The following is a 14,262-nucleotide window of genomic DNA, read 5'->3' as shown; positions in this document are numbered from 1 at the left end:
CTGTGTGTGTGTGTATGTGTGTGCGTGTGTGGTGCATTCCTGGCCTTACAGGCAGGTTCTCTTTTTGACGTGCCTCAGCTTTTTTCTTATAGAGGCGTTCCCGGAGCTCACTGATGCGTTTGTCCATCAGCGTCACCTCCATGTTGCGCTTGTTCAGCAGCTCCTTCTGCTGCTGCAGCTTACTGTTCTGCTCCTGGTTCAGCTTGTTACGGATCTGACACACATACACACATCACCACATGCCCATTAACAACATAATGGCTGTAAACACAACAACTTAACTGAAGTACTCGTACTGACTAAGCGAATTCTAAAGCAATGTCGATTCATTACAACTACTAACCGCAATGGACTTGTTACATAAGAGCAGTACAAATAAGGCATGTAGATCTTTTTAGGCACCGTCTTGAGGAACCAATTAAATACACTGTTTTGTAGTTTAAGCTTTAGATTTGTGTACTAAACTGCAACACACGTGACATGGGTATGTGAGTGTGTCCTGCACACCTGTAGTTCCTGGTACAGCTTGCGAAGCTCCAAGGCAGCGGTGCCGGTGACATGGCCCCCCAGGGTCTGCAGGCCATTGAGTTTGCCCCTCCGTAGGTCCTCCAGCTGCTGGCTGAGCTGATCCACCCTCAACACGGCTGCCTGCAGCTCTGCCTGCTTCTCCTGGAACAGCCCGCTGATGTGCTCGATCTCTGCAGCTAGTACCACAACATACACAGTGATTTAAATACACTGACACAACCAGGCCGTTAAAAAAAATTCCATGGCAATTCCATAAAAACAATACCCATGCAGCGCTTACACATGACCGAAAGGATGGCATTCTGTTCTGCACTCTAGTTGTTGCTAGGCTACAGAACTCAAGGTCCAGAATTATGCAGAGAAAACAACGCTAACATGCCTCCCAGAGCAGTGCTTCAAGTCTACCACATCAGATGGTTAACATGAGACTGATGTAATTAAAAGAATGATTTATCGAGCTTGCAGCTCCAGAAGCAAACCTCAGACACCCATTGGCTCATCAACTGCATTTAGGGTACAAGAGAAAACTGGAAGAAGTTCTCTGTATTTGTAATAAACTCGCTGGTAATTGCAGTCTCTTGTAAGCAACAATCAGTGGGGGACAAAGGATTCATCTGCTCTGCAGCTCTGATCATGACTTCAGCTCAGCCAACTTAACTAACCATCACTTAGCCAAATGGTGAGTACCTAAGGCCAATGGTGACCTACATCTCCATGCTGTAAGGACGATTGTCATTTAGAGCTTATTTCTTAGGCCAAAGCTCAGTGGTGAAACGTGTGCGCATAAGTGTGGTCCCATATGGAGCTGAGCGTGTGGGTGAGCTTCCCCATCTGTGAGTGCATGCGGTGTTATGCACTACACTAATCCAGACTTTAAGAGCATTCAGTATTCACCTAAAGACAGTGTGTGGAGGGGGTGCTGTGTGCAATGCAGATATGCACTACTGTTTCAAAGTTGCCTTAATCTTTTTTGTTCTTTTATATTTAATAATAACTTATTAAATGTAGATTGAACTACTATATTAAATATGAAATTTGATGCCATTGTTCCTCATTCATGTGATAAATGCTTATATGTTACGGTTGTCCCATAAAAACTCGGGTCGGGTAAACAGTGACATCAGCTGCTGCTGTGTTCCATTTGTGGGGGTGAGAACAGACAATTCTGACAATCCTCTGACCGCAGTGACACATTTACATACACACTATACATATATGTCCAAATGTTTGTGGACACCCCTTCTAATAAATGCATTCAGCTACTTTAAGTTGCACCCATTGCTGACACAGATGTGCAAATGCACATACACAGCTTGTCTAGTCCCTGTATAGAAGTATTGCCAATAGAATATGACTCTCTGGAGCAGATAAACATGAAGCTTCATGCCAGGCGTGGACTAGAGGGGAATAAAGCCCCCCAGCATTGAGCGGTGTTCTCGGACATAACATCACTTTTGAACAATACTCTGAGGTACAGCAATGTTTTCCTTCAGCTGAATCAGGTGCCTTTCACATGGTATATAAAGAAATTACTAGGGCACACTGTCACTGATGAGAAGCACATCTCTTCTCCTCAGTAAATTTTTCCAAAATCAGTACGCAGCTGCTGTTGTACTGCAACATCACTGGTCATGTAGGATTTGTTTTAGGCCTTTTACTTTATATGCAACAAATATGTGGCTGCAAATATGTGGATTTGTGAGATCCCTCTAGTCTTTCTCAATGATGCACACAAACAGCTCCCTTCAGGCGCTAACAGTCAGTGTACGAGTTACAAGCCAGGTCTACAAGGTTTGCATAGGAAAATGTATCCGAAAGCCACATACACAGGTTGCCGTTGATAACTTTGCTGTAGTCCACTTGGCCCCTCATGGCTCTGATCTTTTTGAGTTTTGCTTCCTGGCTCTCCACTCTTTCCTTCAGCCTCTGCAGTTTCTCAGTCTCAGACACAGCCTGCTGCTGCCGCCGTTCCTGCTGCTTTAGGTAGCGCAAGCGCTGCTCCTGCAACATTCACACACAAAGAGGGAGAAAACAAGCATTAAAGGACCAGCATCCAGCATTTCCAATAGGGTGGTTGGTTATTTTCTTGGATATGACTTTGAGACTGATACATGTGAATGGACAATGCTAAACTGCTGTAGTCTGAAAAGAAGAAGATATTTAAAATACATTGGTTTTCCCTATACAGACAGTATGGTCTGGGAAGTTAATGGCACGATTTGAAACTTTAGCAGTGTTTACATACTATATCAAATTCTTATTTGAAGCAAATTCATGTGCCATTTGACCATTTTTCTATATTTTATTAATATCTGTTTTTATATTTAAACCATTTGTGAAAATGTATTAAAACACAGTGATTGTCCAGAAAAGCATGTGTAAAGCATGTAATTTAGTGGTGACCTAAAGCACGAATTACACTTCCTGAATGCCAATTCTCACACAATGCTAATAATTCAGGACATGGGGTGTGCGGGAGAGGTGGTCAATATGGTGATATTTCATCAAAATTATAACAACGATCGACATCCTGATATATTTACCACATCGCCCACCCCTAGTGTGCACGAACAGTTGCACATAAAGATCCACCACAGCATCGTAACAATCCCAACGTACTACCAATCCACCCACACACTCACTCCCACAATAAATTCCAATCTCTCATCTGGGGTCATGTAAAGAGAGTATAAAAGCTCTCACTGAGCTCTTAGTGCATGATAAGCGAGTGGCGCACAGGCTCTCTAAGCCTGGGGCAGCTGTAGCGTCGCCACGGAAGAGGGTACATTGAGGACACCGCATCAGCATCAACATCAACATCATCATCATCGCACACTGCATGCGGCACTGTCACTATGAGAAGCAGCTTAATGACTTTGACCATCTACAGAGCATGAGACATGCAAGTGATTCTGCTGAGAGATGGGGGAAACTGTAGGCTACTTAAAGGCTACTGAGGTTGCAAGGGATGTCACACACAATGCAACAACAACAAAAAAAAGAAGTTAATGAATTAAACTCTGAAGCTTCTCTCTCTCTAACAAAACACATACTAAACACGTGATCTAGAACAGTGTGCTTGAGTGGTTGAGCTAAATATAGCTCCACAGCGGTGGCCTCTCAGTGACTGAAAGCTCAGTGCCATCACAGCCCTTCTAACCACTGACTACGCTTGCAAGCTCTCCGTTATCTCTTTCTGGAAAACAGCCACTCTCCATATGCAGCTGCTCTGACAACAGATCGGAAATCAGAGCCATTTATCATTCTCCAAGTGCGCTAGCTAAGGCCGAACTGACCCTGGGACAGAACCTCGCAGCAAATCAGCACGCATTGACCAGCTCCACATTCCTCACTCTTATGCTTAGGAGCTATTTGGCTTGAGCCGGTGAGAGATGCCTGCCGCGGCAGACGAGACATACTAAGGTGGTGCTACATTAATGGCATTGTGTGGTCTCTGCCTGGGTCTCCTGCGCTACACTGCAGTTTCTCGCCACTACCATCACCACCGCAGTAAACAGATGAGCTCATCACCTCAGCACACACTGCTGTAAACACCCACTCAGGAGCACTAATGAAAGCCCACAGCTGACCACACACACTTAAAATATATTCTGTACACATGTACGCCCATGTTACTTACATGTGTGTGAAAATAGTGCACCCCAGGTTAAAATATCTGTTACTGTGAAAAGAAAGGTGAGTAAAAGATGACTTCATTGCCACAGGAAGGACCTGAATTAAAAGGTTAAGCACCCAATTTTAGCCCCATTTGGCGAGTAGAACAGCTTGTAAACATACATTTTGCAGTTAAAAAATCTTTCAGTTGGAAGGGGGGGTGGGAGAGGGTATATTTTCTGATGCCTCCAGTTCTGTGAAATTCTTGGGCAGGTTTGCATGGCTGACTCTTAAGGGTCCATCCACAGATTTTGATGATGTTTAGGTTAGGGGACTGTGAGGAACCTTCAGCTTTCACCTCTTGAGGTAATCCATTGTGGATTTTGAGGTGTGTTTAGGATCATTATACTAAACCTATCCCGTTTTATCTTCAGCTTCAGTTTTACAGATGGTGTGATGTGTAAACGCAGAATTTGCTGGTATTGCTGGAATCCATTCTCCTGTCTACCAAAATGTTCCCTGTGCCACTGGCTGCAACTCAAGCCCAAAGTATGACTGATCCACCCCCATGCCTAACAGTTGGACAATGTTTATTTCTTTAAATTTTTCATCCTTGTTTAGGCTCGTTTGCCTGTTTCTTGAAAAAAATCGACCAATGAAAGGTTTTCTTCTTATGCCTTAGATTTGTGCAGGTGTCGCTGCATAGTAGAATCGTGCAGCACCAGTCCAGAGCCTTGCTAAATCTTTTCGTCTTTTGCAGTGAGGTGGGAGTATTGCCTTTCTAGTAATCCTTCAATCAGTTCTCTCAGTACATTTTCTTGTGTGTGTTCAAAAATGACAGCATTGTGTCAATTAGCAAGTGTGCACAGATAACATGTTGATTTAGACACAGCAAACAGGGTCATCCACTTCTACAAACTGTTTTAGGCTAATGAACACACCAACGTGCCACCCCTGCAGAAGGGATGTGGATCATGCATGAATAGGAACACGGGGAAAATTTTAAATGACAATATTTTGGAGCATATTAAATCTATGCTGAATTGGTACAGCTAGAAACCTCCTCACACAATATATGCATTTCAGGACCAACAGAAACCGTCCAGTATTACTGCAAATAAAAGGTTTCTTTAACCTATAAACTATTGTGAATTATCCATTTTTTGTTTCTCTTGTAAAGTAACTATATTTGAAGATACAAGGTTTTGTTCAGACATGCACTTATGCAATCCTCTTAAAAGCTTCACTGCATTATGAAGCCAACAGCATGCTGTTCTGGTAAATGCAGACACATTTTTATTACACGAAGAAATGGAAACCTTACCACAGTGAAAATGCACACATTAAAACCATAATATTCAGTCCCCACAACAAACTGAGGCAGTCAGCCTCCTCCCAGAGCAAGAACACAAACAGCATTTTCAACAGGACAACACCTGTGGATCCACCAGTGCTACACTTCTGCCTGATCTCTTAGCGGATAAAAGCACACTGCTCAACACAAAAAGACACAAAAAGACCACCCACAGCATACACATCTGAAAGGGTTACCTTAGCGACGAGCATCTGTTGCTGGGCCTCAATCTGCTGCTGCTGTCGCGTGGCCATCTCCTGCAACTCTGAGAGAGTGAGCTCCACACGAGGGTTCCCCACCTGCGGAGAGGGCGGGAGAAAGGGCAGGGCCAGAGAAGGAGGGCCAGGTATTCAGGGTTGGGGGGGGTGGCGGGGGGGTGGAGAAAAAGAGCGAGAGAGAGAGAGAGAGAGAGAGAGAGAGAGAGAGAGAGAGAGAGAGAGAGAGAGAGGGAGGGGGGGGGGGGGGGGGTGGAGAGAAACAATTGATTTTAGAAACCACAATAAAAACAGCCTATTAAGAGGATGATGAGCACTATGTTCTATTCACAGCAGCCCAGACAGCTCCACGACCAGACCAACAGCAATAACAGCATCCTTTCTGAGTGGAGACGCCTCGGTTGAACATATCAGACAGACGACGAAGAGGGAGAATGAGAGAGAGAGAGGAAAGGATGGACAGAGAGAGAGACTAAGGAAGGCAAACGAAAGAGAGAAAGTAAAGGAAAAGGAGGAAAATAATGTTGCGAGAGGGAGAAAGACAAAAAACATAAGAACGAAAGGGAGAGAGGGGGGGCGAGAGACCGGGATGAGGAAGAAAAGGACAGAAAAAAAAGGAGTAAGAGAAGGAGAGAAATAAGAGAAACAGGGAAGAGAGGGAAGAAAGGGGGGGACATGGATGATGGAGCAGGGAGAGGGCTGGGGAAGAAGGAGAGAGAGCGTAAGTCAGACAGAAAATGAGAGAAAAAAGAGGAGGTTGAGGAAGAAAGAAAATGGCTAGGGGGAGAAAGAAAAGGAGATAGGCAAAACGAGAGAGAGAGGGGAGAGAGAGAGAGGGCTCTGCTCTGCAGTGCACAGTGTAGTGAGAACAGGGTGTGAAATGACCTGTGGCTGCATAAACACTCACAGCTTAATTATAGGCAGAGTGTTAATGCTAGCGTAGGCCTGCTCTGCTCTGCGCTGAGCTGAGCTCATCAGGGAGAGGAATGGCTCTGTTTTTCAGCTGAGAGCGGGTAAACAGGTCCACGCAAGAGACAGAGAGCAGGCCCACACACTCTGTCACTCTGCATTTTGGCCGATAAGAGCGAGCTGTCCGTCACAGCGCCCATCGCTGCGCTGTCGTCATGGCAGCAGAGCAGAACTGCCATGTGGGGGGGTGGGGGGGGGGTGGGGGTGGGGGGGGGGCGCAACACCACAAAAACACACTAGCAAGCTAATTCAGAGAGCACACAACTGCTTCTATAGACTATAATTTAGATTGAATTTAGCTGAAGCAGCAGTTAAGACTCAAGATTCTCAAGCTGCAGTGCAAGTGCAGGGCTCATCACAATTGGCCAAACATGCAGAAACCATCAAAGCATCAGAAAAATAATCAGGAGCTTCTTTGGACGAAGTCCACCTCTCTCCAGCAGCTTGGGTACCCCTGGCACAGGACGTAATTGATGAGTGAGGAGGTTCTGGAGGCTGACTAGCTGGAGTTATGCATTGGCCCAGATGATGGCCGATCAATTTTTCCCGTCTTTTGGAAATCCATGTGCCGCAAAGTCAGGGTCAAAGCTTTACTGAAGTATAAGGGATGAGCAATGAAATCAGTCAGACATTGGACACACTGGACTGCCAAAAAGTTGCAAATGTTCAGTTTTTCAGATACATTAGAGCCAACTGTAACTGAGACATTTCTAAGCTTTTCCAACAATCTTTAAACAGTGGCTCATTTATGCAACTGTCTAACAATCTAAAAATGGAAGCAATCAGGGTCCACAAGGTGAAGGGAAGCTAGTTGTAGTTGTAGCCTCTAGATTCAACAGCACGGACTGTTGAGAAACAGTAGTTTAGATATACTGTGGAGATGAGATCTGAAAGACCTCAGAGAGAACTGCTCGTACGCTGGTGAAAAACATAACCCATATTTGCAGAAAGCAGGAAGAGTAGTGGTGTACCATTCCAGTGTGCAGCATTGCTTGCACAATCAATCTTCATCAAGTTATAAGATATAAACCTTATCACAAAACTCTGACTGATTATGTTGAACTGAAATGTTTTGGCCCAAATTAGCAGGTTTGCAGAAAAAAGGGAACCGAATTTCATGAAAAGAACACCTTGCCAACTGTGTGTGGCTTGTACATCATCATAGCTTCAGCAGGATGATTAAAAATTTACCTCAAAACCACTATTGACTACTTCAGAGAGCAGAATAGCAGTCTATATAGTCATAATAATAATAATAATAATAATAATAATAATTACAGCAAGACCCCAAACGCCATCTAAATGCCTTTTCCTCGAAGTGACCACAAAACCTCTACTGAGAGACTCCTAAGACAGTTCTTCACTCTAACACGCAGGTACAGAATAAAACTGCACAGCTTTTTGCTTACCCTTGGCCGTCCATCCTTGGCAATTGAAAAAGCTCATCTCAACTTTTCCCTGACCAACTGACCCTTATACTCGCACTTTAGTGATCTTTTAGTGTCGCTTAGTGGTAATGAGGTCTGAGTTTCACAGAAAGTCTTCTCGCAGTTGCTCTACCACTGCGTAAACAAACAGACCGAACATTCTAACTGGAACCTGCAAAAGAGGAAGTCGGGTAAAGTGGGAAGTTTGCAGAGGTTATGTAAGCGTGAGAACTGGGGTCACTACATGGGTCAAATCAGTTCGGCCAGGGTGCTAATATTTTAACAATGCGGAACTGTGCAGTGACTGCTATTGTAATTGATTATGTTTGTTAGACAGATTGCATGTAAAACAGAGTTACTCGGACAGGAAATCAAGCTTTTGTTACAGCAAAGGCAAAAAAGGAGGATCTTCACTTGTAAAATTCCCCTCACATTTTAGCACACACACTGACACAGTCAGTATAGTTTAGCATTCAATCGGCATACAAATCTCACACAGATGCGGGCAGAGTAGCACTGCTGGGTCACCTACAGCTAGTGGCTGAAGCTATTCTTGGCCAAATTAATAAGCTAACCATCAAATAAATCATCAGTCTTACTGTTTTGTCACACCATAGTGAAAAGCATCAGAATGCCACTGGCTAATAACAGTTGGGTGTGCTGAATGTAAACGCTCTTACATAGGGAGCTGCATCTACTGCTCATAGCTTTTCCATATCATCCCTCCCGATTCTGCAACTGAAAACTGCAAAACCTGCTTATCATGATAAAAATGCATGAATGGCAAGAACAATAACATGTAACCTAGATTAGCTTTAAAGCCAAAAAGGTGTCTATATATAGTACTAAAAAGGGGATGTATAACTAACCACCTACAAGAGGTTTCATTAACTTTTATTAACAAGGCGAAGTACCATTTTAGCTTTTAGATGGTTCTTGGAGTATTCACAGTTCTATATAGCACCACTACTAAGTGAGTATTTGTGCGAGTTCAAGTTGAATGAATGGTTGGATGGTAAAACATTCAGTAGTTGTAGATAAATGTTCTCAAAGTAGCAACCACAGTTCAATGCAGCTCTGAAACACGGCCAATTGTGTGTACAGTACACTGTTCCATACAACTCCCCAAAATTTCCATATACATAAACGCTTCTTTCCTTAATCATAGATAACTTACAGCAACAGCATCCATACAGAGACACTTCCATTCTGATAAATGTAGACAAAATATGTTCCGAAGTGCAACAGCTATTAACCACACTATTAAATAACAATAATTCCAATTAGAAACCTGTGAAGCGCACACCCACGGTGCAATAAAAGACAGTACCTGCTGAGCATTTCCCCACGTTATTCTGCAAGAGCGCACTTTTATTTTGCTGCATTGTCCCGCGGCTGTTAATTCCTGCACTGCCTCCACATGCTTCAGTTCCATCTCTTCACCGTATATATTCTCCAGCGTACGCGACTCCCAGACGCGTTGTCAAACGCACCATAAATGAAAGGTAGTAAAGCATGAGCTCAGCCCTGTGCGCTAAAGCTGTGCCTCTCCCTCTCCTACCGACTCGTACAGAATCTGTGACTCCCCCCACCTCCCCTCACTCTTCTCTTCTCTTCTGCTCCACTCTCACTGACACTAAAACAGCACTCACTAACGATTAGCAATCAGTGAAAAAATAGCCAGCAGATTAAGCCAAGGGGGGCAAGAGCGACACAGGTCCAGATCAAACCAAGTGTCATTTTAAATCAGCGTGACGGATTGAACTCTTCACTTTCAGAGCAACATGACCTACAGCCAGTGTTTTTATTGGTGTTATTATTTTTTTTTTTTTTTTGCTTTCCTGGAGTGCTACCGTGGTTCATTGCAGTGCATTCAAGTACGCCAATCCCAGTTACACAAACACTCTCCATCAGCTTGTTTCAATGCACTTGTCTCTTACTATTCTCACTCTCAATCTGGCCAGAAACGCTGTGTACACTCCAAGCAAAGGAAAGCCAAGCACATATTATATGTATGTAGACAGTAGAAGAGAGCATTTTTTTTTAACATGTAACCTCTGGTTATTCAGACCAACTCGCCAATAACCAGGGTTGAAAGTTTGGTCTATACTTGCACAAATTTGAATAGTCTTCAGCATTTCCCCAACTCCAGACTTAAAGCAACAATATGTAGCATTTCTGCATGAAAATAACAGCTTCAAAATCACTGTGATGCTGCACTGACGTGCAAAAGGGAGACTTTTGTGTATATTGTGACCACTTACGGCTCAGCACACTGCTAACTGCAGTACGCAACTCTGGAAAAGCGGGCAGGAAAGCACTAATATTACTCTACTGTTACAGTCCACATGCTTCTTTTACTTTCAGTGCCAGCTCTGCTTCCCTCAGCATGTTTGGAAATGCATGCAAGGTTGGTCTTCTTAAGGGGATGCTCAATTTGCGAGTTCCATTTTCCAACTGTTGTGGGAGCCCAGAAGCAAGAAATAAGAATTTTCGCATAATGCTGCTTTAACATCTAACAGTTTTGTGACATGTTATACGTGTCCTAAATGATAAATAATCATTTTTAATAATAATAATAAAGTTTCCAATTTGCACTGACTAGATAGGACCCCCCCCCCCCCTCCAACATGATGCTACTAGTGCTGCAACTGTAAGAGCTGGCATGTGCTTCCTCCAAGTCACATGAATCCAGTCACTGCTTCTTTTTTGAACTGAGGCTAATGCAACATGATTGGAAAGCTGAAAATACAACAGAAGTCTTATGCAAAGGTTTGGATGCATTTAGCTCATTTTCGATGTAAAACTAAAGTCACAAAGTTTTACAGGAATCAAACTGTAGAGTCTATTTATTTCCTAAATTTAACTTTGTTTCAGTCAAATGATCTGATCAAAAATCCTGTTTCCATTACATACTTAGCCACTGATCCATAGTAAACCACATATCCCTGTCAACCCAGAGACTGAATGAAAAATGAAAATAAATAAATAAGTAAAATCAACAGCTACAACATGCTAAATTTAGCGTTCAGTAATTGCTGCAGAAAATACTGAAAACTAGATGACTCATTAATTATCTTTTCTGCTGCTTACAGTAGACTATTTAAAGTGCAACAGTTAAACAACTCCCACAGTTAGGCCACTAACAAGCTAAAAAAAATAAAAAATCATCACTTATTACACTTTTACAGTCAATCCTCAAATATTTGCCACAGTGGATTTAAAAGAAACACAAAACAGGAAGGGTACAGCCACTAATTAAGAACCCATAAATAAACATCACTACAAACACACATATGTGAGGCAGCACCACTTCACCCTAAGAATCAGTCAAACCGCTGCTACTTAAGGCAAAGCCATTAGTGGCGTTACAACACCACTCCATCCAGATGCAGTATCTAATTCTTGCTATCTGTAGTAAATATATAAATAAAGCGGAAAAGAAAGTGAGGGTCTGCAGGTTCAGAACGTACCTTTTTTTTAAGGTTCATGGCCAGCTCAGCACAGTTTAGCGCAGTTCATGATCAATAATGACACTCTCCACTCTCTCTCTCTCTGCACTTCCCAAAGCTTAATGGCGAGCCTCCAAATTTCATTACCACAGAAATGACTTTACTCAATTTGTGTGTGTGTGTGTGTGTGTGTGTGTGTGTGTGGGGGGGGGGTGATTCATGGCTTAAAGGGCGACTATGTCAGTCCGTGTTTGCACACACAGCGGACTCAGTAGATGTCAGTGTCACACGCGCGCTAGGCCTCTAAAGCCAACGTCTCCATGGCGATGCTGCACAAGACAAGACAGCATACATACCAGGGTGATTGGATTTTCTGTATGTCCTGTGGGTGGTGCTGAAGAAAAAAAAAAAAAAAAAAAAGAGAAAAATAAATAAATAAAAGAGAAAAACCCTCCCTGTTTGGTTTTTCAATAGTCTCTGTGGAGCCTTGAAGTCTTGCTCCGGCCTGACCCCGCTCACTCACTTGCTCTCTTGTTCTCCTATTCCACTTTATCAGATGCAGTTGTGTAAATACCGCTGGGCATCTCGGGGGACCTGGAAAGCAGCTCAGGACTGAGGGTGTCCGCGTATGAATGAAACCCAATGCTTGTATAAACTTGAAAATCAAAAACAGGCACAGCTAACATTCATTAAAAGAGCATTTACAATCCCCACCTGCAGCAGCAGAGGCCGACGATTCGGCAAAAATCTGTTTATAGTGCGGATAGGGCGGAGGGCTTTTCATGGGCTTTTCATAACGAAGAGGTCATACAAATAAGCCTGAAGGACTTCTTACTCTATTCCTTAACCATACATGCAAGCTGTAACCCAATGCCGTGTGGCTCATTCAATAAACGACAAAAGAAGCAGGTCAGTGGCTAGAGCCTGTTAGAGGCAGCCCGCTCTGTCTCTTCAGCCCAAGGCCATGCACTGTAGAGCATATGATTCTGGAGTCCTTATTTATTCGCTTATCACATAGGTGCCCTACAGCCCTTCACCTGCAGACTGAGAGTAGACGCAGCAAGGTTTGAAGCTCTGAAGCTCAGCGTTTAACATTATTGAGACAATAAAAACACAACAGATCAGGTAGACGTCCAAAGCTGCCACAAGACAACACCACAACAAGGTGCAATACATTTCTGATCGAAAACAGTAGCTTTAAGATATATTTAGCACATGTTTACACTGATTATGTTCAGATTAAAATAGAAGAGACAGTATGAGAAATCGCAAGCAGGGCTATTTATCTGAAGGCCTGACTGAGCAGGGGGCTGCTGACCAGCCCACTGAATCTGCTGCATTCTGTAAAAAATTATACCCTACGCACCATTTTTGTGCATAACTAAAATCCGAGCAAACCAAACCTGGCTGGGAATAGTGCAGGATGTCACTTTTAGGTCAGCATGGAGCATCTGCGCTCATTAAGATGCCCCGAAAAGCAGACGTAGGCTACAACAGCAGATGAACGTGTAAAGTTTTTAGGGTCAAGCCTCAGTCTTTAGGGTCCACACAGGCATCTAGAAACACAAGAAAAGCACTTCTAGCATGGAAACGCTACAGTCTTATTCCCAAATGAAGGTTGAGCTTAGTCCAAAGGTCGGTAGCATTTCCCTGTGCATGTCCTATCAAAGCATCAAAAGACATGAGGGCTTTCTGTGTTGAGATAATCTGTGTTTGGCCACAAGTGCACAAGGGCTGGCAGGGTACCGACGAGGCTAGCCAAACCCACATCCATAAATAGAACTTCATTAACACCAGAACTGTGTCCCAATTTAACACGTTTTAAGGAATTCCAAGGAAATAATGAGCTCGACTGACAATATTGATCAAAATCTATGTCTAAAGACACTCAAAACGTCCCATTCCTTAAGAATATTCCTATTTGTATTCTCTGCTTTGCTAGTTTGAGCATGGTAAGAGAGAGATTTTAGGCAGATCATAAGAAAAAAATAAGTGAAAGCACAGCCTGGAACATGTAATCCCTTCTGAGAGAAGCTGCCCACACAGACAGAACTACAGCTTTAACTCGCTGTCAAAGTTACACTGCCTACACAGTGCACAGAGTTCGGCAGCTCCGCAGCTCTGCTCGTGATGGACGACATGTTACACACACACACACACACACACACACACACACACACACACACACACACACACACACACACACACACACACACACACACACACACACACACACACACGTTCAAAATGGTTCAGCCTCACTTTTTATCATCAATTTACACAGTATAATAACCAAAAGCATACACTTATTACCCAACAAGTCCAAGGGTCCATGATGACTTCGGCATGCAGGTGCCTTAGCAAGAACAAGCAAGCAGTATTCTCAGTTCGGGAACATTCAAGAGTGCAACAGTCTTCTTCAAATCTGAAGAAGCCTTACCTCACGCCTGCGAAAACACACAGTAAATCCTGCCCGAGTGGGTGTCAGGTCTGCTGAGCCGAGCGCAGAGGGATGAAGAGATGGATGGAGACGGCGAGGAGTGATGGGAGGAAAAAGGGAAATGAAGGGAGAAGGGAAGGGAGGGGAGTGACTCAAGTCGGACAAAACGAGCTGCACTCACAAAGAGCCCCCCGGCACACACAACTACGCTCCGATGCATTCAGGCCACACTGCCCCTCTTACGAGGCCCTGGGGGTGGGAG

The 14,262-nt window shown here is 43.6% G+C and overlaps 1 protein-coding gene across 7 annotated transcripts in view; it reads right to left on the bottom strand.

Moving 5' to 3' along the window:
• The window catches only part of ppp1r13bb (protein phosphatase 1, regulatory subunit 13Bb), a 51,707-nt gene that overhangs the window by 8,908 nt on the left and 28,537 nt on the right, over positions 1-14,262 (bottom strand). For 4 of the 7 annotated variants that reach the window (XM_072682742.1, XM_072682743.1, XM_072682740.1 and 1 more), the window contains 4 exons: positions 5,695-5,796; positions 2,355-2,529; positions 508-704; positions 50-214 (listed from right to left, as the gene is read on the bottom strand). In XM_072682742.1, coding sequence (XP_072538843.1) covers positions 50-214; positions 508-704; positions 2,355-2,529; positions 5,695-5,796 — 639 coding nt within the window. Of the gene's footprint in view, positions 1-49; positions 215-507; positions 705-2,354; positions 2,530-5,694; positions 5,797-9,438; positions 9,693-13,873; positions 13,971-14,262 lie in introns of those variants that run through there. The other 3 variants (XM_072682746.1, XM_072682745.1, XM_072682741.1) reach the window with 3 other exon arrangements.

This window comes from Salminus brasiliensis, chromosome 1 (genome assembly GCF_030463535.1).
Source record: "Salminus brasiliensis chromosome 1, fSalBra1.hap2, whole genome shotgun sequence".
NCBI classification, from domain to species: domain Eukaryota; kingdom Metazoa; phylum Chordata; class Actinopteri; order Characiformes; family Bryconidae; genus Salminus; species Salminus brasiliensis.
The sequence above is the reverse complement of the archived record's forward strand: the minus strand, read 5'-3'. Positions and strand labels throughout refer to the sequence as shown.